At 39.7% G+C, this 25,164-nt stretch overlaps 2 protein-coding genes and 1 long non-coding RNA gene across 4 annotated transcripts; 2 read left to right on the top strand and 1 right to left on the bottom strand.

Annotated features, from left to right (window-relative positions):
- Positions 1-387: 387 nt before the first annotated feature.
- Positions 388-11,973, top strand: ipo4 (importin 4). Of its 2 annotated transcripts, none has more exons than XM_011607927.2 (31): positions 388-572; positions 706-786; positions 986-1,072; positions 1,195-1,274; positions 1,369-1,410; positions 1,522-1,651; positions 1,786-1,965; positions 2,067-2,132; positions 2,640-2,741; positions 2,856-2,939; positions 3,356-3,508; positions 3,619-3,672; positions 3,847-3,956; positions 4,048-4,156; positions 4,316-4,445; positions 4,595-4,708; positions 4,837-4,950; positions 5,144-5,267; positions 6,133-6,244; positions 6,554-6,681; positions 6,804-6,881; positions 7,013-7,070; positions 7,621-7,726; positions 7,903-8,096; positions 9,018-9,068; positions 9,178-9,303; positions 9,901-10,127; positions 10,217-10,349; positions 10,433-10,537; positions 10,866-10,935; positions 11,147-11,973. In XM_011607927.2, the coding sequence occupies exons 2-31, from the start codon at positions 721-723 to the stop codon at positions 11,275-11,277; spliced, it is 3,264 nt and encodes a 1,087-aa protein (XP_011606229.1). In that variant the 5' UTR covers positions 388-572; positions 706-720; the 3' UTR covers positions 11,278-11,973. The 2 variants fall into 2 exon arrangements, with proteins under 2 accessions (XP_011606229.1, XP_003967995.1); XM_003967946.3 differs by having other exon boundaries at positions 388-614.
- LOC115251192 (uncharacterized) lies at positions 11,537-13,740 on the bottom strand. The gene is made up of 2 exons (XR_003889755.1): positions 13,681-13,740; positions 11,537-13,018 (listed from the first exon to the last, which is right to left on the bottom strand). It is a non-coding gene; the product is annotated as an uncharacterized lncRNA (long non-coding RNA).
- A 3,000-nt stretch (positions 13,741-16,740) lies between these two features.
- Positions 16,741-25,164, top strand: pdcd6 (programmed cell death 6). Its single transcript, XM_003967947.3, has 6 exons — positions 16,741-16,948; positions 19,276-19,337; positions 21,696-21,740; positions 22,696-22,854; positions 24,139-24,248; positions 24,417-25,164. Exons 1-6 carry the CDS (start codon positions 16,866-16,868, stop codon positions 24,513-24,515), a joined length of 558 nt encoding a protein of 185 aa, XP_003967996.1. The 5' UTR covers positions 16,741-16,865; the 3' UTR covers positions 24,516-25,164.

Genomic DNA, 25,164 nt, shown 5'->3' with positions numbered 1-25,164 from the left:
TTTTTGGGGGGGGGGGACTTGGTTTACATTTTGTTTGTTTAGATTGGAGTGTGGGTTTTTCTTTTCTTGTAAAGTGCAGTGTGCATATCGTGTGCATATCCTATTTGTATAGCAACATCCGTGGAATTACCCACGTCATAAATAAAAGTCAGCTTGATTGTAACTTCCTTCCACCCAAAATTGTCAGTACAATAGACCTATTTTAGGTACCATACACAAATGACATATTTTATCATGATGATGCCAGGGTACATTTTAGCAAGGTGTAGTTTCTCAACAGTGCATTAACGTACATGTATCTAAAGAAATGGAGCGGATGAATTGCTGCACTTAGGCCTCCTGTCCGCTTAGGGGCGCTGTTGCATATTCGTCGCGTGTAGAAGCGATATATGTTCCGGGTTTCGGGGTTCAGATCGGGCGCTGACAGGTCCGCTTGGTCCCCCACGTGGATCCTGTAGATTTAGGCAGTAAATAAACCACCGCTTGGATAACATCTCTTATCAGTCAGATACAGTATTTTAAATTGACATCATACATATCTGACTTCGTTGTAGAGGGCTTTTCCCAACAAGGTAACTGACAATACTGCCTTCCAACCGCCGTTTCGAACCTAGGTGGGCTATTCTTCTCACTAAAGTGATCTATCGAGAGAGATTTATTCCTACGATAATCATTGATTTTTGTATTTGTATCTGAACCACGTAGCTCTGATTGGTTACGATGGCAGAGGACCTGGAACACATTCTTTCACAGCTGTCCCAGCCCGATAATGCTGTTATTCAGCAGGTAATGTCAGAAATACCTCCTATCGCTCCCATGAAAGTTAAACTGAATTTGGAAAAATTCTATTTTGAAGGTGGTGGCGTCCATACAATGTTGTGGCTTACGTAATAAACTTGGAGATTGTACTTATTTGTTTACGATGCGAGGTTATTTGTTACAGATGACCACTTTATATATTTTAAACTTTATATATTTTTTATAGGCTACAGCCCAGCTGAAGCAGGCTTTCAAAGACCCAGCCATTGTACTAGCCCTTTGTACTGTCGTCATTGGCTCCACAAATCCCGAGGTATTGTGTGTGTGTGCGTGTGTGTGTGGGTGGGTGGGTGGGTGCACCTAAAGGTCAACAATTATTTTACCAGAAAGTTTTAATGAACAAACGTGTTAAGTGTGAAACTTGATTCCCCCCAGATTCGCCAGTCTGCTTCAGTGATGCTGAGGCTGAGAGTGAAGAATCATTGGAAGAAAATGAACCCAAACGACAAAGAAAGGTTTTCTCTTCTTTTTTATGCTATCCACATATGTTCATACCATTAATAATACTGTTTAATTCTTTAAAAAATAAATAAATCTGAATTCATCTAGCCTTAAAGGAGTGGTGCTGCAGGCCTTCATGCAGGAAAGCGAGTAAGCATCTTTTTACTTTAAGATATTTTGTTATAAATTGTGCGAGTGTGTTTATAACATGATTAGTGCAAATCAATTAATGTAGAAAATGTTTCTTGTTTTATTCTTAAGGCATTTTGTGCAGCACTCGCTCTCCCAGCTGTGCGCAGTGATAGTTAAGCACGAGACGCCAGATTGCTGGCCTGCTTTGATGCAGTTTCTCACCGGGTCTACCAAAAGCAGCAACCCACATGATAGACAGGTAAAGATCTCACCCATAACTCTTATGACCTTATTGAAATTGTTGTAACAAATCTTGTCCTGACTTTAAAGGTGTAGCCTTATGGTCATTTTTATAATTATGTAATATAGGGTGTTGCTCTGATTCAATAACAGGTTGGTCTCCTGCTCCTGAGTAAGGTGTTGGAGTCCAATCCAGAGCCTTTCAAGCCTCACTACACTCAGCTCTTACAGCTCTTTAGTTCTGTTCTGCAAGACCACAACAACCCAACTGCGTTGTACTATTGCATCCTCACCCTCACAACTATGACTCCATACATGGGTACTGAAGAGCTGGTAAGACACTGTCATAGAAAAAGCATACACTGTATCAGAATTGATGTCTTCTTCCACATTTAGAATGATTAAATGGATCTTACATATTTTACTTATTGCAGAACCAGATGCGTTCTGTCATTCCAAAATTGATTATAGCCCTGAAACATCTCATCAAAGCAAATCAGGTAAACTTCACATTTAAGGCATTCTTATGTGCTTATTGTCAGTTAGATATGTCCAAGAATATACCGTACATTCTGTGCTATAAGCCACTATTTTCCCCCAGGCTTTGACCCTGATGACTTATAGAGCAATGAAGCTTATTTATGGATTTTTATGACTCAATCGCCCCCACCGGGATAAATAATATTTTATGAATTTACCGGTATTTATGATCGAGCGGCCACTAGAGGGCGCTCAATCAGCGTAAGAAGAAGACAGACAGGGTTAAGGGATGCTGTAATGCACCAAGGAAGACGCTAATTTAATTGCGTTTTGAACAGTCAATTTGCGCTTTATGTACACACATGTACAGCTTGGATAACAGAATTAAATGGTTATGATGCAACTTTTAAGTGGCCACCTGCAGCTTATATGTATATTTTTTCTGAAATTTGGATGGTGCACTCTAGAGTGCAGAATTTACAGTAAGTAGGGCAGACCTGTTCAAATGATTGTTCTTTTGTGGACAGGACCAAGCCTGTGAGGCCATGGAGGTGTTTATTGAGCTGTTTGAGAGTGAAGTTTCTATCATTGTTCCTCATATTGCTGAGATCGTCGACTTTTGCTTGGAGGTGGGAGCCAAACTCTTGGCTTTATGTTTGCAATTTAATTTTGGTTTAAACCTTGTCATATAATTTTACTTGAGTGCAGGTGAAACTGAATATGTCCACTATCTCCTCTGTCAGGTGGGGAGTGATACCGAATTAAGCGACTCTCTACGGGTGAAGACATTATCAAGTTTGGCTTTCCTGATCAAGCTGAAGAGCAAGGTAAATTTAGAAATAAGTTACAACAGTTACATTGAATCACGTTAGACCCCGAAGTAGCGATAAACAGGTGTTGGCCAGGTGTTGGTAGCTGTGTCTCAGCCTTGTATTATCAGATTAAGCTGTTTTGCTCTATATGAAAATTCTCCACGGTTTTTAGGAATATTTTCCTAAATTACCCCTCGAGAAACTAAGGGCAATTTTCAGATGTAGGAATAACATTTTAGAGAATTATGTCAAACTGCAGAACAACTAAATAACAGCTTGTACATCACTATCTTATGGGTTTCCATAGTTTTGGTGAATTACTGCATGTAATGGAATAATTTCAACTCTGGTTAAGCTAGTTGTCAAGCACTGTTTTTGAATTGCCTACTCATGCTGTATTCAATAAATATAGACTTTTTATTACTTTGTAGACAGTGCTAAAGCAGAAGCTGGTAAGCCGTATTCTGCAAGCCGTTTTCCCTCTGCTGGTGGCCGAGCCCCCTCCTGGTGAACAGGACCCCGAGGATCAAGACGATAATGATTATAACATGGAAAATAATAATCCGAAAAACTGTGCTGCTCAGGTAGACTTCAATCAAAAATAAATCCTAATTCTTTTTATCAGCATTAGAAGAGTCTTGATTGAGCCTTAGACGACATGAATCCTAAAGACTGATTTTTCATGTGATTCCAGATTATTGATACCATGGCCCTTCATATGCCCCCAGAGAAACTGTTTCAGCATATTGTAAGTGATCGGATGCATCCATCCTCTAACTGTTGTTGCCTTGCAGATTTGCTGGGGTCGATATTCCAGCGTTTACTTAATCTTTTCTGGGTTTTTTGGTTTTTTTTTTTTGAGGGCATATTAAAAGCTTGACTATGAGATTTACCCATCAACATTTCATCCCATCTACTTTAGATGCCCCTTACTCAAAAATGTCTTGCCAGTGAAAATCCCTATCAAAAGAAAGGGGGTCTTATATGTCTTGCGGTCCTAGCCGAAGGATGTGCTGACCACATACGCACCAAGTACGTGCTCGCGTATTGAAAAACGTCGACCATTTATCACATTTTTGACTATGCATTTTTATGTTTGCCTTTTGAATTCTGTGTTTGTTAGGATGTTGTCATCTGTGCTTCTGCCTGTGTGTCAGAGTCTTTCTGACAGTAATGAGGTGGTGCGCAGTGCAGGTCTATTTGCCCTGGGGCAGTTGTCAGAACATTTACAGGTAAGCAAGCATAGAAGAATTCATGGAATTGTACATATTGTACATTTGGCTCCTTTAGAACAGTATAATTTGGGGTGTCACATTTGCATTTTCTTTGCATGTTTTTGTTATGTATATGAAAATATATATGCGTATAATACAGTGATGTTTTCTTCTCAGCCTGATGTGAGCCAGTACTGTGCTGATTTGATGCCAATGCTGCTGAATTACCTTTCATCCTTGAGTCAAGCTAAGATCAGCCATGTTACGAAAGCCTTTTATGCCCTAGAGAACTTCATGGAAAACTTAGGTAAGATTATTGATGCAGTTTTAAATGAATGCTGAGGTGGTCAGAAAACCAAAACTCAACCAAGAAGACATTCGCTTTTTTGTTTATATGTCATTAAAGAATTTCTGACAGCGCTTTATTTCTATTGTCCTTCATTTTCAATTGCACAGGAGCAGATATAGAGCCATACTTGCCTACCCTGATGGAGACCATGTTGTCCGCTCTTAACAACAGTGAAAATCTCAAGATAAAAGAGCTGTCTGTGTCTGCCATAGGTGCAATTGGTAAGAGCTCAAGAAGGAAACAGAAATTCTACCTTTTTTAAATATCCAAACAGTAACAATTACATTTTTGTAAGAAACTATGACACTGAAAAACTGGACTAAATTGAAGCCATTTACTGTCATTTCAGCCAATGCCGCAATGGAGCTGATGGTACCCTACTTTTCTCCAGTCATTATAAGCCTTAAGGGTTTCTTAACTTCAGAAACAGAGGAAATGAGACCTCTACAAACTCAGTCCTTGGGTAGGTCATCCCTGAAATGTAGTAAGAAAAACAAAGAATCTGTTGTGTCCATATTATACACCTAACATTTTTGACCTGAAAACTTATATTCTTTAGTTGGTTTGGATCTGTCAAATCAACAAAAATGTATAGAAACCACAAATACTATTACCTAAATCGCCTGCCTGTAATTTGCCTGTGTGATTGCTTTTAGACACTCTGTCTGTGCTAGCCCGAACTATTGGCAAAGATGTCTTCAGTCCTCTTGCTTCAGAGTGTGTTCAACTGGGTCTCAACCTGACAGACACCATTGATGATCCCGACTTGAGACGGTGCACGTAGGTGGCTTAGTACTTGCATGGCATGTCTTTAATGTTGGTGGATTTCTTGTCATCTCTGGAATCCTTATACTCTACCCTAGGCTTTGTGCCATTTTTGGGCCGATCACAGATTAGAGAGCTTAAATAAACAGATAACCAATCGTGATCCCATCACGCGAGGGAGCAGTATGGCTATTTAAAGGAGAAGAGGAGGCAGAGGGGAGGAAGCTATGAACCATTAGGATGACAGAAGCCTGTCAGGCGATCATGTTTATGCACCCCGGCAGCCTCAGCCTATGGCAGCATCACTAAGTTGTTATGTTTTCCTTTCATTTTCTTGACGCCTTTATCCTTTTCCCTTTAGCCCTCACTTTCAAAATAATCTTGTTCAAACTGGGCTTGCTACTAGTGGGATAAGTAACACAAACATAGCCAACACAAAACAACGCCACAAATCAAAAGGTTTTCTACAACGCCATTGGCCGGGTTGATGCTACTCCCCCGTACAGCTTATCAGCTCACTCTGCCTGGCTTCCTCTGGGTTCGGTGGACCGTGTTGTTGGAAGTAATAAAAATGTAAGGTCAATGTTGCCAGGCTTCGAAAAGGGCGAGTTTGAGTCTCGTGAATGAGTCGCTGTTAAGACTAAATCCCAGCCATGTAGGTACTAATGAGATACCTCTTACAGAAAATATGAGAACTCTATGGAGTTGAGCTGAGGACTTTTTTCCTGATATCTAGTACTTACGGGCATGGAAGATGAGGTTGCTAAACAGACCTTTTATCATCCCATCCAAAAACTGGTACAGATAGATTTTTTTAAATTGAAACTGAACATGAACCCTCATATATAAGCAATTCAATTTTCTGTGTTTCCTATTTCAGGTATAGTCTATATTCAGCTGTGTCAACCGTGAACCCAGACTGCCTAACTCCTCATCTCACTGCCATTACAACAATTATGCTACTTGCCCTGAAGTCCAATGAAGGCATCACGGTGAGCATAGAACTTTAAAAAAATATGTATTTAGCCATGAATGTAATAATTAAATAAAAAAGAATCATATATATGTGTGTGTATACATATATATGTGTGTGTGTGTGTGTATGTGTGTATATGTATGTATATATATATGCATGTATATATATACACACATACATATACACACGTATGTATATGTATATATATACACACACACACACACACACATACATACATACATACATACATACATACATACATACATACATACATACATACATACATACATACATACATGTCTACTATCCACTGTTCTATTTTCAGGCACACCTTGAGGAGGATAAGACCTTTGTTCTGCTAGATGATGATGATGACGACGACGACGAAGAAGAAACAGATATGGAGAATCTTCTGGAAGATGATACAGAAGCAGACCTCCAAGATGTTGCTGGGTAGGACTCCTGAATATTCACATTTACATAATGTTTGTGTGTAAATATAAAGTATATATATCATATATATAATGTATATGTCGTTGAACACTCCATTTCCCTTTGACACAATGTTTATGCAGATTTAGTGTGGAAAATGCATACACTGATGAGAAGGTGGATGCCTGTGAGGCACTGGGAGAGATTGCTTTCAACACAGGGTAACAACTTTTGAGTTGTGTATATGAGCATTCAAAAAAGTCAGTTTGCAAGTGTTTTTGTTTTAAATCTGATTTTGTTAGACATGCTCTTGCCTTATTTGCTTGTTTTTTCTGCTGTGGTTCCCTAATAGTGCCGCTTTCCAGCCCTTCTTGGAGTCCATCTTCCTGCAAGTGTATGAAATGAGAGATGTAAGTCTGTCTCCTGTCATCAGTTTGACCTTACAGAGGAGGCTGTTTAATAATGTTAGAGTTAGAGTGCGCTCACACTTGGGTCAGTCGCTCTGTACTGTGCTGAAACACAACATTGCATCCTTCTCCTGTCTGAAGCATGTTGTTGTCGTCATGTTGTAATATGCGTGGTGCAATAACACCATAACATCAGTGCTGTCATAGATGGCTGCAGCAGCCTGAAAACATGATTCCCAAATGACTTTGAAAGTTGAATGACAAATAAAAAAACAAATTAAGCCGCCCTCGCAAGGGTCCACATTTATTGACTGTGCTGGTTCGCACGGTTCATACGTAAAGACCTCAGGCACGTTACATATGCAATCCTGTCACCGACTGTATGGTGTTTAAACTCGCCTCTTCCAACCTGGCTGTCCAAATAACCCCATAAAGTGGGAAAATGTGCTCGGACACAGTATGATTTCCTAGTGTGTGTGTGCCCTTAAACAGTAAAACAGGAGTAAAATCTCATTTACGTCTGCATTAAAATAAAATTTGTTTGAATTCCTAGTATCCGCATGACGATGTTCGCCAAGCAGCATTTGGAGCCATGGGCCAGTTTTGCCGAGCTCAGCACCAAGCATGGAAAGATAGTCCCACAGAGGCCAACCATCAAGGTGAACTTTTTTTTTTTTATTGACTTGTTTTTCTTTTGGAACAGAAATGCTTTGTTGGTTTGTTTCTGTGATGAAAAAACAGCGACCCTGTGCCATAGTTCTCTGCAATATTGTACACAGTTGCACACAGTGACAAATATATTGTATTTTACCTGTCTGTACTTTTTCTTCTACAGCGCTCCTAAAACTGCTGGAGGTCGTGATTCCTTGCTTTGTAGAAAATGTGCGAAAAGACCATGAACGACAGGTTGTGATGGGCATCCTGGAAACCATGAACAGTGTTATCAAGTCTTGCAAGGAAGCAGTTTTTATAAACCCTGCACACCTGAAGGAGGTCAGCCACGTCATCCGTGATGTACTGAAAAAAAAGGTGAGCAGATTGACTTTGGATTGAGATCCTGATTCCCTGGAATTTTTTTTTTTTAGATGTTGCGATACTGATTAAAGTGAACTAGTGGATCACTTTAAAGCCTAGAGACAACTTATGATTGTAACAGACACTATATCAATAAAAAAGCTATAGAATGTTGACTAATATTGAAGCGTACACATGTATTGCTTAAGTCAGAAACGGTTTGTTATAAAATCAACTACACATCAGTTTTTTCATTGGAAAAGAAATGTTGATAGTTATTGCTGAGCAGTGACAAAAGGAGAAAAAGGTGAGATTCCAAAATATGAGATATATGACTAAGACTGCGGACAATTCTGTGTCACTACTGGTAAATGTGCTCGGTTAAAGCAGGTAGACGACAGTGAATACACCTGTTTAACTAGCACAACGGGACAGTAAAAGTTATACAAGTTTGTTAAGAAATAAAAGTTTTCAACTGCATTTGGGTTAAAACGTGGTTCAGATGAGCAGCAAGGCTCTAACGTTATCAATGACATCACCGTAGGAAACAATACAAGCCTTGATACATTACATTTACAAAAATGTAAATAAGTAAATGAATGTGCGCATTGTAGGAACACTTCCTGGTTACTCTGCTTTAACTCGCAATCACATGATATTTGGAAACTCAGAAACTGAGGGAGAAGCTTGGAGGCTTTTACTAATCTGAGGAAAATAGGAGGCACTTGTTACAGATCAAGCTCACAAAATACAATGTTGAAAAAAGTGGCCGCATTTGGAAATTGATATTGCAAGTATAAGTGAATCAAGATTGTGAATTATTTTTTTAACAATTTATTCTGCAGCCTTACTGTGGTCTCTGAATTACACATCGGATGTTTATACTGTTATTATTTTATATCCAGCATTCACTTTTTTTCTTGTTTATCTATTTAGACTGTTTGCCAGGATGGTAGCTGTGATGAATCCGATGGAGAAGAACAACAGGTTAGCTGTCCTCTATTAAAAAAAAATATCGCTGAAATCCGAGTTCATACACGACAATTGAATTTGCTATTTGACTTTTTGACACATATTTCTGAATTTTACCTTCCAGGCAGAATACGATGCTATGCTGTTGGAGTTTGCGGGTGAGGGAATTCCCCTGGTGGCTGCTGCTGTCCCGGCTGACAATTTTGCACCTTTTCTCAACGACCTGCTGCCTCTCATCATGAGCAAAGCTGTGAGTGTGTAGAAGAAGTTATTCGAAAATAAAGAAACACATTTATGTTCTATAAACCTCTTTTTTATGAATTGGGAGTGTAAGAATAATCTCTATATTTATAGAACTGATAGGTATATATACACACACACACATCTATCTGTGTGTGTTTATATACAAATACTTACATAAGCATACCTACAAGCATGTGCACACACCCATATATATATACTGTGTGTGTGTGTGTGTGTGTGTGTGTCAGTCAGTGATACACTCTTTCTTTTAACTTATCTAAATGTTTCACATGGGTTTTGAAATCCTACATCTTTAATGCGCTTCATTTGTTTAAAAATTTAAGGAAAATAAGCCACACTTGGTTGCACACCTACCGTAATTGTCCTTTACATTCAACAAAAAGCACTGTGCACGGAACGGTAATATAAATGCCATATCTCTACATTTGATCATTATTCCATTTTGAATCCACTAACGGATTGTGTAGAGGTGAAAAGCTTAATATTGTGTCATGATCAATTATGCAATTATGACTACATGCATACATACTAACCCTAACCAAGTAGGTTGGTGTCTTGATTCTCTCAATGTCTTTCTCAAAAGAAATCCTCTTGCACGGTGGCAGAACGCTCCTTTTCAGTGGGCACCATCAGTGAAATCCTGCAGGCCTTGGCGACGGTGTCTGGGGGCAGGCAGGTGGCAGGCCGCCTGTCCACTCGTTTGCTTCCTGTGTTAGTGGCTGGAGTCAAAGACAGTGATGCTGAGGTTCGCAACAACAGCGTGTTTGGCCTCGGATGTCTGGCGGAAGCAGCTGGACCCATTGTTAAATCGTATCCTTCTCATTACTGTTGCGGTTCTCAACACGTATGGGGTATAACTTAAACATGACATGCTTGTTCCTTAGTTAACAGCGTAACAGGGACTATCCTACGATGCTGTCTGTGTTTTCCAACATGCTGACCAAAGAGTCAGATCTCAGGGTGATTGACAACCTGTGCGCTGCACTCTGCCGGATGATCCTGAGCAATTTTGAATCCGTTCCACTGGAACAGGTATGATCTCACGCTGTATTTATCTCATCTTTATTGCTGATTTTGATAATCAGAACATGCTGTCTGTAACTGCTCTCCAACAGGTTCTGCCTGCACTGGTGGCTCGTCTTCCCCTCAAAGCGGACATGGAGGAAAACAAAACAGTGTATAGCTGCCTAACCATGCTCTACAATAAAAGCCCTCAGCTGGTATTACACAATATTATTCACCCAGGTTTTTTTTGCCAATCTCTGATATTTTTGTGTTTAGAACTCATGCAATCCTTCTCTGACCTATTGTCCCAGTTTTTAATGTTTTATACAGCACTAATGTAAACATCATGCACTCATACACAACATGCTTAATCTTTCTAAATCATGCATTCTGTCTTGAATTTTTTTTGTGCCAGGGTGTTAGTTGAGCACAAATTTCTTTTCTTTTAAAAAAAAAAAAACCACACTCTTCTACTGACAAACACATGTAAAAACCAAAAAAAAACATTTAAAAAAATGTATATTGTCTTTTTTTTTGCCTCAGATCGTAAAAGTAATGAAGCCAGTAGTTGAGGCCTCGAGCCACGTCCTCGGCAACAAAAAAGTCGATGAAGGTGAGGATTTGTTTTTCAGTAGCCTCTCTCCTGAAATTAAACTGTCTCCCCAATTGCTTTGATTTTATACCATATAATACAGTTATTTTAAAAAAGATTAGCTCATTTCCTTCTTGTACACTCAACAGACAGTAATCCTATCAGCATACATTTTTAGCACGTAGCCCAAGTGTTGGTGGGGGTAATTAATGTTCCTGTCTTTCCTTAACAGAGACTCAGAACAGCGTTGCCATGCTGATGAAGCTCTTTTCCCAACAACATGAAGCAGATTTTCATGCCACTTTGACCTCACTTTCTGAAGAGCAACAGGCCAAAATCGGTGCAGCCATCTCTGCCTCTTAGTGTTCAATCTCTGCCTATTAAGACAGCTAAACAATATTTTTATACTGTATAAAAGTATAAAAAAGGGTTATTTTCTCAACAAACAGCATAACTTCAACCATTCATTAGTTAATGTTACATTGAACAGATATCCTTCATCTTATTACATTTTAATTTATTTGCTTGTATGCATGCTGTAAAACAAAGGTTTTTTTTGCCATGCCTATACAATGCTAGTATTTAAGGATTTTTTTTTCTGTCCCCCTTTTTGGCAGCGTTGATTACATCTGGTTTCTCTGGTTTCGCTTCCCTGATGAATAAATAATTGATCTGTTAACTTTTAATCCCTCTGAATTCTCTTCCAATGTTGTTATGAATCAGAGTTTATCTGCAGCTTCAAATGAGTCTCATTAATAGCCTGAATGCTGTAAGTTGTAGCTGAAACAACTTTCACAGCGACACATCCAGGCTCTATTAATACAATACTGACATGATATTCAATTGTTGAAACACAAATTCTAGATGTTCTGATGCCAACCCAGCCTGTGTGTGTGTATGCAACAGAGTTTAAACCTTGTCCACTTCATCTTAAAATGGTTTTGAGTGTTCTGGTTCATGAAGTGTAAGGTTATACAGTTAACACTAATGTGTGATGTTGGCAGAGGTTGATGCTACGCAGTAAAACCTTTCCATTGTTGAAATAAATGCTAAAAATCATCTGTGATTAGTTATTTTCTGTTCTTTGGGATTGTGTGTTCTCCTTGCCAATGTTACGCTGCTGCTCAAACATTCATCGGGTTTTGTTTCCACTGAAATTTATTTGGTAAGGAACTTTAATAATAATCAATAAGTCAAATATTAAGACAAGTTATACTTAGAAACTAATGGAAAACCTTTTTCCAATTGCTAAAAAATGTGGAATAAATGGAAGGCAGATAGCCTCTTACCAATTGAAATGTGGCAGTATAAAAATAATAGCTGTGTGCCCCAAGAGCAAATAACTTATTGGAGGGCCACAAAAAGAACGGCTTCCTAAAAAATGTGGATTTGTAATTTATTTGGAATATCTTCCAGCACACCAGGTTGAATAATATCCCTGTATCAAAGAAATTTTTCTTTGCCACCTTGTGATATTGATTTTGATTCTGTAATTTTTCGACTATTTAAGTAAACTAGATGATTTCACAGAAATTGTAACTGTGTGCCTCATCTGGCACATCCCTGCCCTCATGACTGATGCCCCCCAACCCAGCTGAATATATACACTCTGGATAAAAATTATAAGACCAGTTAAAAAAAACTGCAAGAATTCACATTTTGAACCATTGGATCTTAAGAAGATCACAGACAAGCAATTTATCGCAAACAATCATTAAACTGAAATAGGCTGTTCATCAGCTGATCAAAAGTTTAACACCGCAGCCTTTAAGAGCCCAAATCTTCTCGAAAATGTGGATTTAGTATCATTTTCTGCCAAGTATCCACACTGTCATCACCTGATGGCAAGGGCACAAAATTGTTGAGCTGCATCAGCGAGGCCTCTCGCAGTGCGTCGTTGCTGCTGAGGTTGGACGCAGTAAGACAGTCATTTTAAACTTCTCAAAAGACCCTGAGGGTTATGGGGGGGAAAGGTAGACCCAAAAAAATTCACTGGCCCTGAGCCGGAGGATCCAATTGGCTGTGGTCAAGACACAGGGCGATCCTCCTCCAAATGAAGCTCGTCACTGGTGCCAACTGCAGCTCGATAATCGTTAGATGGCATCTGCAAGAGAAGGGTTTTAAGAACGCAAAACATCTTCAACAACCTTGTTTCCTTCAACGGCACAAAATTGCCAGTTTGGAGTTCGCACTGAAACAGTGGGACACTGAAAGTTAGAAGAAAGCTTTATTCTCTGATGAGAAACCATCTCAGGTGGGATCTCCTTGTCATGCCATCAGGACCATTAAGGTTAAATGTTGGTTGGATGTTTCCCTCCAGTGTTCAGTGTTCTGTTTAAGCCACTGCACCTGATCCTGAACGGTGTTACTGTCACTTGCTCTTTTCTGTTATTTCTCCTTGTGATGATGCTTCCCACTTCTGTTGCCAGTGTTCTTATGCTTTTTTCCCAATGCTCTTGCCTTCTGACTGATAATCTCACTTTCAACAGTGCTCTTGATAACTGATTCCTTTGCTAGTTTGTCTGCCCTCTTATTCCCTATAAGATCCCCAGTTTAGCTGGAGTCCACAAACACACAACACGAGCCCTTTCCCTGTATCACTCCCGTCAGAGAAGCACGGACCACAGTTCTTTTGATTCAGATGATTTATTGCCACGACATCGTCGTAAACGCCATCACCACCGTCGAACTGTTTAGCACAACGCACAATTAAACAGGTTTCACATATACATCACGTACAAACGCAACATAAGAAAAACAGATTACCTCGCTGGCTGCACCCCTGAGGGAATGAGTCCACCATGAGCAAAGAAAAACGTCTTCAAAAAAATATCTTCTGCAACTTCCTCTTCTTGCAGTGTTACCTCAAATAAAAGTTTGTGAAGTGGAGTACCACATTAAAGGTCCGTCACTAAACAAAGAACAGAAAACCACTTCCCCCTGTATGATGTGTTAAATAAAGGAATATTCATAAAAATAAACAATGTTAAATAATATATTCTACAGACATAAAATGACAACATAAATGATATTTATGGCAGTTAAACTCCCACCAAATCACAGTTATTGTGATTCCAATACACACTTTACACCTTTGCTACAACCTTACGTTTTAACATAACATTTAACGTAACAAGTGAACTATGACACTTATTCTGCTTCAATCAACACAACAATCTTTTGCACAGGCCGATCAAGATACAGCGACTTAGTAGTACGCTTCCCTTGTTTGTCTAAGGTTGAGTCACTGACTAACAGTTTCACTTTTCTAACCTTTCCATCTGCACTGGGATACACTTCTGTCACTCTTGCCAGTTTCCACTGATTTCTTGGAGAACTGTCCTCACAAATGATAACTATGTCATCAACCTTTGTATCTCTCTTATCTGTTTGCCAGATTTGTCTCTGCTGAAGATTAAGAAGATATTCTTTCCTCCACCTAACCCAAAACTCATTTGACAGAAACTGCACCTGTCGCCACCTCTTACGCAAATACAGATCCTGCTTCACAAATTGACCAGGAGGGGGATACACTATGCTAGACTTTCATGAGAATGTGGTTGGGAGTCAAAAGTTCGACACTTGTGGGATCATTTAAGTGTTCAATTGTTAGACGTCTGCGGTTTAACAGCCATCACCAAATACAGAAATGTGCGAAGTGAAGCAGTGTCAAGTCTTTTAGCAGATTCATCCAGGATTGCAGTGAGAACACTTCTGATTGTCTTTGTCTTTCCCATACACCTCCCATATGGCTTGATGATGGGGTGTTCATTAGGAACTCACATCCATATTCCTTCATTTGTTCATGGTTCAGATCTTTCATTGCATTCATGAACTCTCTTTTCGCACCTACAAAGTTTGTGCCTTGATCACATCTCAGCTGTCTCACATTCCCACGGATTGCAATGAATGTGCGCAGCGTGTGATGAAAGCATCTGTGGTAAGATCATCCAACATTTCTATATGTACGGCTCTTGAACACATACATGTAAAAAGGAGACCATATTTCTTGAGTTCCTTTCTTGCTTCCTTCATGTAGAATGGTCCAAAGCAATCTAGGCCACAATATGTAAATGGAGGAGTACTTTCCATCCTGTCTTCTGGCAAATCTGCCATCTTTGGATCTTGTGTGTTTCTTCTGTACTTTCTGCACATCATACATTTGTGGATGTGTGAGGCAACTGCACTGCTGCAGCCTATGATCCATATTCCACTCGATCTTAGTTCATTTACAGTTATGCCTCTTCCTTGATGATGCACCTTTTGGTGGTAATGCTTGATGAGTAAAGAAGATACATGGCTTGTCTTAGGCAAAATGACAGGATGCTTGACATGTGGGTGAAGACTAGACCTTGTCAAACGTCCTCCTACCCTGAGCACACCATGCTCATCCAAGAATGGACTTAGCTTGTGTAACTTGTTTGTTTTATCCTTAGGTCTTACTTCCTTGCATTGCTTTATACCTTTGATCTCAGAGTTGAATGCTTCCTCTTGGACCTCTTCTTGCTGCACTTTCTTCTACTTGTTGCTTTAAAAGTGCAGCTTCTTTTCTCTCTCTTTCTATTTTGCGTTCAGTTTCTCCCTTTTCTGCTTGTAGACGGCGAGATACTGCAGCTGCTTCTTGGTCTGCAGCTATCAGCTTGTCCTCGGCCTCAAGTCTTTGCAGTTTCTCTTGGTGACCCTCTTGTTCAGCCATAATCTTCAGTACAGCTAGTGTGGCTGCATATTCTGCTGCAGCTTCTTGTCTTTTGGCTGAGGATACATTAGAGACAACAGAATTAGCTTTAGAATACTTAGAGGCTGAATGTGAGCCACTTGATACAGACGATGCAAATACAGAACCAGCATCAGGCCAAACAATCCTCTCTGCTGTTCCTTGCATTTGAAATTGGGCATTCTGAACCACAATCCCTGTGACAGATACACACTTATCCATCTTGCAGCACATTTCATGTTCTGGGCTGTCAATCCTCCGATATTCATCATAAACAATATTCAGCTCCGACAACTCCCTTTGAACAGTACTGATATGTTCTTCTAGAATGTTGCTGGGGTCCTGTCTTATTACTGACCTTTTCGCAACCTTGCCGAGAGCTTTCCAGCGGTCATAAATGCTGTCAAAGCGTAGAAGTAGCCCTTTAGTCTTTTCCTTGTGAAATTCTTTTCTGTTAATGTGCGGCCTCTTTCACTTCTACGAGGCTCTTCAAACTGGACTACTTGTGCATCATCATGCTCATCTATCTGCTCTGGTTCTGCCATTTGAAAGCTACTTCAGAGTGACAGTTTTTACGTCTGACAAATTAATTACTTAGAAATTAACTATATGTCATTAGCTCGTCTGACATAAGAAGTTTAGCCCTACACATGTTCTTGAGGCACTCAGGTCAATAAACTTAAAGATAATTTTGCTTCTAATTAACCCTTAAAGCAAGCATTAAAAGACTCAAAATATTATCAGTATTATCAATATTATCAGTTTATTTTTTCAGCTTACTTAAATGCTCATGAATTATTTCAAACCTTTCAAAATGTACAGATTACCCCTTTAACGAATGAGGTGCTCAAATAAGACATCAAACGTAAACGACATTAATTGCTCATTAAACTTATGACCACTGTCACTAAGCTTCACAGTCCCTTGTGGTTCTCCAGACTTGTGTCCCTTTTCAGAGCATTTTAACTTGTGTGTCTGACTCTTAGCTACTTAGTTAAATCGAGGTGCCGATTATTTTTAAATCTCAATCAGTTTCGACGCATGCGCAGTGGAAAGCGTGATATCACAGCGTTTCCCGGAAGTGGTTGAATGAATGGCCACGCCCCCGTGCGGGAGGAGGCAGGAACGACTGAACGTTTGACAGAGTCAGATTGAATTCTTTTCATGAACTGCAGCAGCGAGTGACGGTGGTCAGTCGGCGTTGATAGCACAATTTCCACAGAGTACTCCTTTTAAGATGGCATATCACAGCCCGTATAAGGCTCCCCCGCACATCCAAAGCCCCCCGGACCAGGGTTTTCTGTGGAATATCTTTCAGAGGTGAGTGGGGGGTTGGATGTTTGGCTGCTGTCACTGCGCCCCGCAGTGGAAAACTGCTCTTTTTACTCGTGTGGACAGGAAAAAAAGAGGGAGACTGGCTCCTTAAGTATTTTCCGTTTCGCCTGAACTCAGTTTGAAATTTGCTTTTAGCCTTAAACAGTGAAAACAGTACGTTGGGAAGTCCTTGTATAACGTCCAGCCAATTCCAATTACACGTCATAATGTCCAGTTTACGGTAGTTTCGCTTCATGGTTCCGCAAACCGTTCTCATTAAACGGGATTTTATCAATGTTTTGGCCCAGAAAGCAGTTAGACCTCCAACAGGGGTTCGTCACGGATTCTTGGAGGTTTCGCATTCAATGCACCTCCAAGATCCAAGCCTAAAGTGCACAGTTCCGTCGGGCTTTCCCGTCCTCGCAGCAGAACCCCCGTAGAACCGGACTGTTGGAGGCAGCTGGTTCCAGAGTTGCTGCCCACCTCGTCGCCTCTCTAGCGGGCGTTTGCAGTCGGAAGGGTCGCAATTCAAGGCAAAGGGAAACATGCCATACACTTTAGCCCGTGGCAACCACGAAGTTATGTAACACTGCAGAAGAATTTTGCTCCTACTGCTATAGTTTCTTTAATTATTGAGATGCTGGCACGACTTGAAGCAGATTATTTGTTGGTGACCCCCCAAACCCCAGAAATCTGCTTAGCTACTCATGGTGCCGTCTCATATTTAGATAATATACACATATTTTATTCTCCATTTCATTCACAGCACTTCCTATGACTCTTATAAATATCCATGTGGAACATTTAAACTTGCAAATGGCAGATTTTTAGGACGAATGCTAATGAACTTTGGCCTGCTGCTGGAATTCCCTCAGTCACGTGATCAACGGTGGCTCTGAACCAACTTCCTACAGAAGGTTCCTCTTGTACCACATTTATGTCGGTCTAAAAATGAATAGTATTTTATAGTTTAGGGTTATTATTCTCTATACCTCTGATTCCCCTCCCCCTCCACTGTGTACTTTTTCTTTTTTCTATTATACTATGTTGGAACAAGATAAGTGAAACTATTTTCTTGCTTGACTGCTTTCCTTGTAAGTGGATGTCAAAATGTTTGTGCCCGGCCCGTAAGGTAAATAACATGATTTGCGTAAAAGATATAGTTCTACATTAGATAATTATTTTCTTATTCATAAAGGCTTGATGAGGAGTCATTCTCCCCAAAGAGGCCACCATAATCTTGACCTAATTATTTAAATGATTAGTTAATCTATCATGTGGGCAGAAGTTCCACAGGGCAGCACAGTGGGGGCAGTGGCTAGCACCGTCCCGTCACACTTGGGGCAGGTTTTGTCTGAGCAGGATTCCCCCGTCACCTCCCATTCCTCCGCTGGTATTCCAACTGTGCCAATCCCACTCTGTTGTGATTGTTTTGGCGAGTCATGTTGCTTAGGAACCGCTGAGTCACTGAAACAACCACTGTGTGTCAACATGTTAATGTATTTTGACAGGGGCTAATTTTCAAGAAAATGTGGCTTTGGTCTTAAAATGAAGAGATTGTGTGTTATAAGAGTTTTCCACAGCTTTGTGTTTGGAGAGTAGTTTAACAAGTGTCCAATTTAGTTTTTTTAAAAAAAATGGGTTTTCCCCCTTCGTCTGACACTGACACACTTTCCAAGAATACTGTCTTTTCCATGATTCAACTGGATGTTGGTGACAAGGTGATGACAGATGGAAAGACTATTTTAGGCCCTCCTGAGCTATCACAAATATGTTACGTAAAATGAACGTTCATCACGCCACCTAATGATATTTGCCGCATTTATTGAATAAAATCAAACAATTTGGACAGTAAAGGTCTACAGCGGGAATATTGCCATGGATTTTTTGTTCAGATTTTTCTACAGTACAGTAAAAAGTAAAATCTATTTTATATATTTTTTTCAAACCTTTATTTGCAGGGTGCGTTACTCTTAATAAGTGCTCTGATTCATTTTTTCCAATTTACGAATGGAAACATTTATTTTTATCCCAGGTATTTACTGGTTTTACTCTTTTCTACCCCTTTAGAAACATTTGCTGTTGACTGAAATAGCTTGGGCTTGTCACCACTTGTACAGTGGAGAATACACACACTCCCAGAGGTTACCTTTGGGAGCTCTAAAGAGCTTCAAGTGTGTGTCCTAATCAGAGCTCCATTGATTCTCAGTGAACTACAAAGGGACAGACACGCGCTTGGAAGGATAAAGTTTCTGCTGGTGACTGGTGATGTCCACTACTATTGTGTGCGGACTTGACGTGGGGATGCGATCTAATCTTATTTTTCTCCCCAGGGTGGACAAGGACAGAAGTGGTGTGATATCAGATTCAGAGCTTCAACAGGCTTTATCTAACGGTAAGTACAGGGCTTTTTTATTCCTGCCTCCGTTTACATGTGATGTGTAACTCCCTTCCTTTTGTCTTCTGTTGTTTCATCTTCTTTCCTCTGTGCTACTTTGTTGTCAACATTCCATTTTATTTAATCATTTAGACCTCTTCCTTTCGCCAGTTTACACACTTGCTCTTCTTTGATTCCAGCCTAGGCAGGAAATGGTGAGGGATTTTATTTTTATCCTGCCGCACCCTGCAGGTGAATTAAAATATACCAATAGAATCGAAAGTTATTTTTATTCCAGGATAACAGATGTAGGTAAATGGTTACCAGTGAAGCTTTGATGAATATGCTTCGTTGTACCGGCAGTTTTGCCATTCACAAGCTGCATCATACTCAGCAAACAGGAAGTGATTGATACTGGTGCTAAAATATGAATATTGGATGCAGTAAATATGTCAGTTCTTTGGTTACTCATCAGATCAGCTTACAGATCTTTCTCTCCACGGGTTTTAAGATTTACCTCTTCTGTAAATTTGTATTAATGTGGAAGAATTCCAAATTCTCAAAAATGTTGCTGTTGTAGTTTGAAAACAAAGCTGCCACCTTTTGATATCCAAAAAGATCATTATTAAAGGCTACGGTTTGCTGCTAGATAAAGTTGCTCTTCATTTGTCTGGTCTAAGAACAGTACTAGGCTCCTAATATATGCCTTTTTATGTATACACTTGACCAGGCAGAGTCTTGAACTTCCAAAACTTGAGAATCATATTTTAAAGATCATCCCAGGGTTAGACATTTTCCTCTTTTCCACATCAGGTTTAGGATTCATTTGCTGCAGAATTTCGGTATCGCGGTCATTTATTTAATTTTTGTCCCCTCTTGGTCACATAGGGTGGTGAACACTGCAACGTTCTCCTGCACACAGAGATTTTTGGTTTTTGCCGGATGAAACTGTTGATGATGATGAAACTGCTAAAATGCAGACTTAAATCCTTATTTCGTCCCGGGGAAGGTGACTCTTTTTATTTAAGTTGGCAGCGATTGGCTCATACGCTGAGATAGGCAGGTATCATGAATTATGATTGGGTTTTGGGTAGACTGCCGTCATCTTTTGACAGGCAGTGGATCTAAATTCACCATAGGTGCCGTGGATAGAAGAAAACTGAAATCATCTCTTAGAATGTAGATGGTGAAAATAAACCAACAAAAATAAATACAATCGGTGGAAACTGAGGTTCTCATTTTTAATAGTTATTAATATTATTTAGTCTTCATTTAATATAGAATTGAAAACGCTGCAGACCAACTTAATTAGATAGCATCTATAGCATAAAAAACTGGCAGAATATTTACAATGCGAGGTTTTCATACAAAACGATGAAATTTGATAAACACATTAACATGAACCATTGCATGCTATATAGAGTAGTCTAAATGTGCAAAATATGTAACAATACTTAAAATCTTTGATTTACCCAAGATACAAGTACTTTTATTCAATTTTTTTTTTACAAATGTGTAAAATTTCAGATGCAAGAAAATATTTTTTCGGATAAATTTGCATCTACGTGGTGTTGATAAATCCTCCCTATTTACTGAGTAGCTCTTTTATTTTCCCAAAGCTGTGGAGTGACGATCTATATGCCAAGTGTATACAGTATGTTCTCTGTCTCCCTCAGGCTCAGCACAGCTCTTATACATGTGTGTAGACTGTGGTCACTTTGTTTTTCCACCAGCCTTGCTATGATTTTCCCAGCTCCCTTTTCTCTTACCCCTCCTCCTTCCCTCTCTCCCACTCACCACCGGCAGTTGAATTTGCCATTGAGAGAAGCTTGTGTGCCGATTCGACAGACGGTGAATTGTGCAAGACCTACACAAACATCCAAGTCATATTTACCTCCTCATACCTCTGCAGTCTGTTAGGAAAATGTCAGTGACCTCAACCTATTACTTGTGGAAAAACATGCGAATCAATGGATTGGTGTGGCTGCGAGGTCATTACGTATTTACTTTTGACTCCTTTTTTGATGGTGTAACATTTCTGACTTTGTAGGTATGTAGTTACATTTTGCAGTTCGTTGAAAATGCATAAAAGGGTTTGAAATGTTCAACTTGAATAGGGCTGAAAACTCCAGAGCTGGTAGCCCTGCACAGGTTCTGGTGCAACACCTGGCTAAATGTTCTTAATTCTTTTCTATGTTCTGACAACAACGATGTAAAGATTTAAAGATGTTTCCTTTGTCAAACAAGCATCTGCATGGTGACAGAGACGTTGGTGGGTTGTAGTTCAAACTCTACATGCTGGTGCTGGGGACAGTTGGGGGTTCTGCTGGGTAAAGTGTTCAAGAGAACATGTCGCTTACATCTTTTCTGTCACAGGAACATGGACTCCTTTCAACCCAGTGACTGTGCGTTCCATCATATGTAAGTTGCCACTGACACAGCTGCCCAGTGCACACACAAAATACCCATTGTCTTTGGATGATTTGCAAAGTTAGGTTCCTCATTTACAATATTGGCTGGTCAGAAACAAATCTCACCTTTGTCTTGGGGTAAGAGAAGTATTAGTGGAAACCTGCAGCCATCAATAAGATAATGAGAGAGAATCTCTGGGATACAGGAACACTGGGAAAGCTCCTCTTAAAAAAACAACTGGTGTCTGACACAACCTCCACATATCAGCAGTTTACACTCCAAAAACTAATGCACAGCTAATACTAAAACCTTCAACTTTGCAGTATAGATGAAGAACAGAACCAAAATGTGGATTAAGTTGAGTGATTCCATTAAAAACCTGAAACAGATGTGTTTGATTATGGCTCACAGCTTATAGAAACCTAAATTTCTACGTCTGACAATATTAGTAAATTGCGATTTAAATCATATCGTGCTATAATTAGCTAAACAACCCAACACATTTGCAAAGGGTTCCTGAGTCTGAGCGTGGGCTTTAGGTCTGGGTCAGCAGGGCGAGGCTGAGGCACAGATGATCCTCCGACAGTAGCTGGCTGTTTCCAGTATCCAAGTACAGCCATGGGAAGTTATATGGAAAGGAAAAAAAGTGGCACAAGAGGGATAACTACAAATTTAAAATGGTCGCGAAACAGTCCCATTCAAGAACATGTGGGAGATCCACAAGGGTCAGACCGCAGCTGACATTAGTGGATCCAGAGCCACCACACATGGATGTATCAGGACATGAACTACAACTGCCATATTCCAGGGTCAAACCATCCACTGAAGTTATGGCCCAGTTTTCCACCAAAGCTAAGATCAACAGAGCGATCTAGGAGGTTTTAGAGGACTTCGTGTTCACTTGTGCTGAGCACCTTCAACCAGACATGTCATCGTAAAACTAATGTCTCCCCCTCTTTTCCAGCCATGTTTGACAGAGAAAATAAAGGGGGAGTGAACTTCAACGAGTTTGCTGGGGTGTGGAAATATATCACAGACTGGCAAAACATCTTCAGGACCTACGACAGAGACAATTCTGGATTTATCGATAAGAACGAGCTCCGACAAGCGCTGACTGGATTTGGTAAGCAGAAAAGTATGCACGTTATTAGTTTTTGAATGCAGGCTGTCTCTGGGAGGGTTGGCTCTCCCTGACTGAAGGCCAGGACCCATATTCCCAAGGAAGTGGAAGAATAAAAGCAGCTCTGGCATCATTTAAAGAAAACTCTTAGAATTCCTTGAATTTTTAGAATTTTCCCTTGGTAAGATAAAAGTTCCTCCTAAGGTGGATATTGGTTAAGAGGAGGGAGGAGGAAGGATCAATTCTCTGCTTATATTAAACAATATATCTTTATATTATTTGCAACTCTCTCCAATATCCATATGCATATACAAATAAGCATCTGTATAAATATATAGCTTGTATCTGATATGTAACAATTGCCATATAAATATAGAATTTACACATTTCCTCCATATAAATACGCACTATATAAGAAAGTTTAACCACTACTTTGTGTGCTGCTCTCACTCTCGCTTCGGATCACAGCATGTCCCCACACACTCTTTACTTCTGCATAAAGGGAGAGGGAATAACTCATCTATTTGTTGGGAACTGTGCCCCTAAGGCTACCTTTTTGCTTGTGCCGTGATCTTAGGACTGAATTTTGCTCTTTAAACTTCCATTTTCTCCTCCAGCAGCTCAGCTACAATTGAACTGCTTTTCTCAGGATGCCAGTAATCACCGTTGCTGAGTCTGCACCCACTATTAATATCAAATAGATTAAGTAGTAAAGTTACCAGCACGACCAGTAAACATAACAATAAGCAGATCAATGTTGTAATATTTGAAGGAGACCCATTCAAACAATTTGAACCTGTGTAACTTGTTTTTATTTTGCTGTTTCACCATCATCATGTTACATTTTTAATGAAGTTTAAAGTTAGATAATTGCTTATTTCATTTTCCATTCATCAATCGGAGCACATTTGTATTTGTAACAGCTTCCAAAAGACCTTGTCACCTAGCAACGGGGTCAACCCCACATCCTCACTTAGATCCACGTTCCCCTCCCCTGATGGTTAAGAGTTGCTCCCAGAAACTTCCTAAGTCACTCTTAAGCTGAGATTCCTTACTAAAATTTCCAGGCTACGTTCGGAGCTCTGAAAATCTCGGTGAATCCGGGCCCATGTTATTTTCTTTTTTTAGTTCGGAATCAGGAAAACACCCATTGTAATAAATTATTCATTTTCAAAAAGGTTTAAAATCTACTCGTTTAAGATCTATTAAGGATCTATTTTGTTTCAATTAAATTTTTTTTGCTGTAGTTGTGGTAGTTATAGGTTTGTTTTTTTTCCCCCCCTCAAGGTTACCGCCTGTCAGAGCAGTTCTACGGCACGCTCATAGATAAGTTTGACCGTCAGAGGAAGGGACAAGTCGCATTTGATGATTTCATCCAGTGTTGCATTGTACTACAGGTAACCGAATCGCACACAATAAACAGCATTTTTACACCTGTAAAAGAATTTATAACATAGAAATGGATCCAGATCTGAGTTCCATCAGGTGAATTATGTAAATATGAGTGTTGTTGTTCAGCCAAGGTTAAAAAGTTATTTAATTTTTGTTCCTTTTTTTCCCCACAGAGGTTGACTGATATTTTCAGGAGGTACGACACAGACCAGGATGGCTGGATCCAAGTTTCATATGAACAGTATTTATCCATGGTCTTCAATATAGTATAATGCACAATGGCCATCACAAAAGAGCACAACTGGACACGCCTGTGCCAAACCCCGTCTATGGCTGTCATGGTGGAAACAGCTCTTTTTTTTCTGGTTAAAAACCAATTGCCATCCTCAGCTGGGCCGTGAGGCATCACAGATATATGATCATATGTGGAAAAACAGCGACTGAGGATTTCATACTCCTTGGATAAAGTGTACTTCTTTAATGCCCAGTCAAGGCTCCATATGTTGTTGACACATTTTCAAACGTCTTAATTTTAAAGATTGAAAAGAGGAAAAAAATTGAACAGTCAAAGTTGTGCAATGTAAATATTTAATGTGTTGCATGGTTTTCAGGGAAACTTAAGCCCATCTTCAAGCATGTTTTCCCTTAATTTTTTTGTCTCCTCAGCCGTAATTTGCTCAAAGCTATGTTTACACAACAGTTACAGCAGGTAATGTAATGATTTAAAAATCCAAGACGTGCCAGCTAACACGGCATATTTGTACAATGTTATTTTAACTGCAAATGTTAGAAGAGATTGTTTTCTCTGAGGATAAGCATAATGTCTTTAGAATGGTTTATTTTTGTGCATGATGCCTTACATGTGTAAAAAGAAAAAAGGTAAATCTTATTATAAATCTTATTAAAAACTGACATTCATCA

This window comes from Takifugu rubripes, chromosome 10 (assembly GCF_901000725.2).
Source record: "Takifugu rubripes chromosome 10, fTakRub1.2, whole genome shotgun sequence".
Taxonomy (NCBI): domain Eukaryota; kingdom Metazoa; phylum Chordata; class Actinopteri; order Tetraodontiformes; family Tetraodontidae; genus Takifugu; species Takifugu rubripes.
The sequence above is the reverse complement of the archived record's forward strand: the minus strand, read 5'-3'. Positions and strand labels throughout refer to the sequence as shown.

Excerpts from the sequence above, each read along its gene's own strand:
- pdcd6 (XM_003967947.3), top strand. The coding sequence starts at position 16,866 with ATGGCATATCACAGCCCGTATAAGGCTCCCCCGCACATCCAAAGCCCC. Across the intron at positions 16,949-19,275 it reads CTGTGGAATATCTTTCAGAG|GGTGGACAAGGACAGAAGTG; the intron begins GTGAGTGGGGGG and ends TTTTCTCCCCAG. Across the intron at positions 22,855-24,138 it reads ACAAGCGCTGACTGGATTTG|GTTACCGCCTGTCAGAGCAG; the intron begins GTAAGCAGAAAA and ends CCCCCCCTCAAG.
- ipo4 (XM_011607927.2), top strand. The coding sequence starts at position 721 with ATGGCAGAGGACCTGGAACACATTCTTTCACAGCTGTCCCAGCCCGAT. Across the intron at positions 1,411-1,521 it reads GCCTTCATGCAGGAAAGCGA|GCATTTTGTGCAGCACTCGC; the intron begins GTAAGCATCTTT and ends TTTATTCTTAAG. Across the intron at positions 7,071-7,620 it reads AAGTGTATGAAATGAGAGAT|TATCCGCATGACGATGTTCG; the intron begins GTAAGTCTGTCT and ends TTGAATTCCTAG.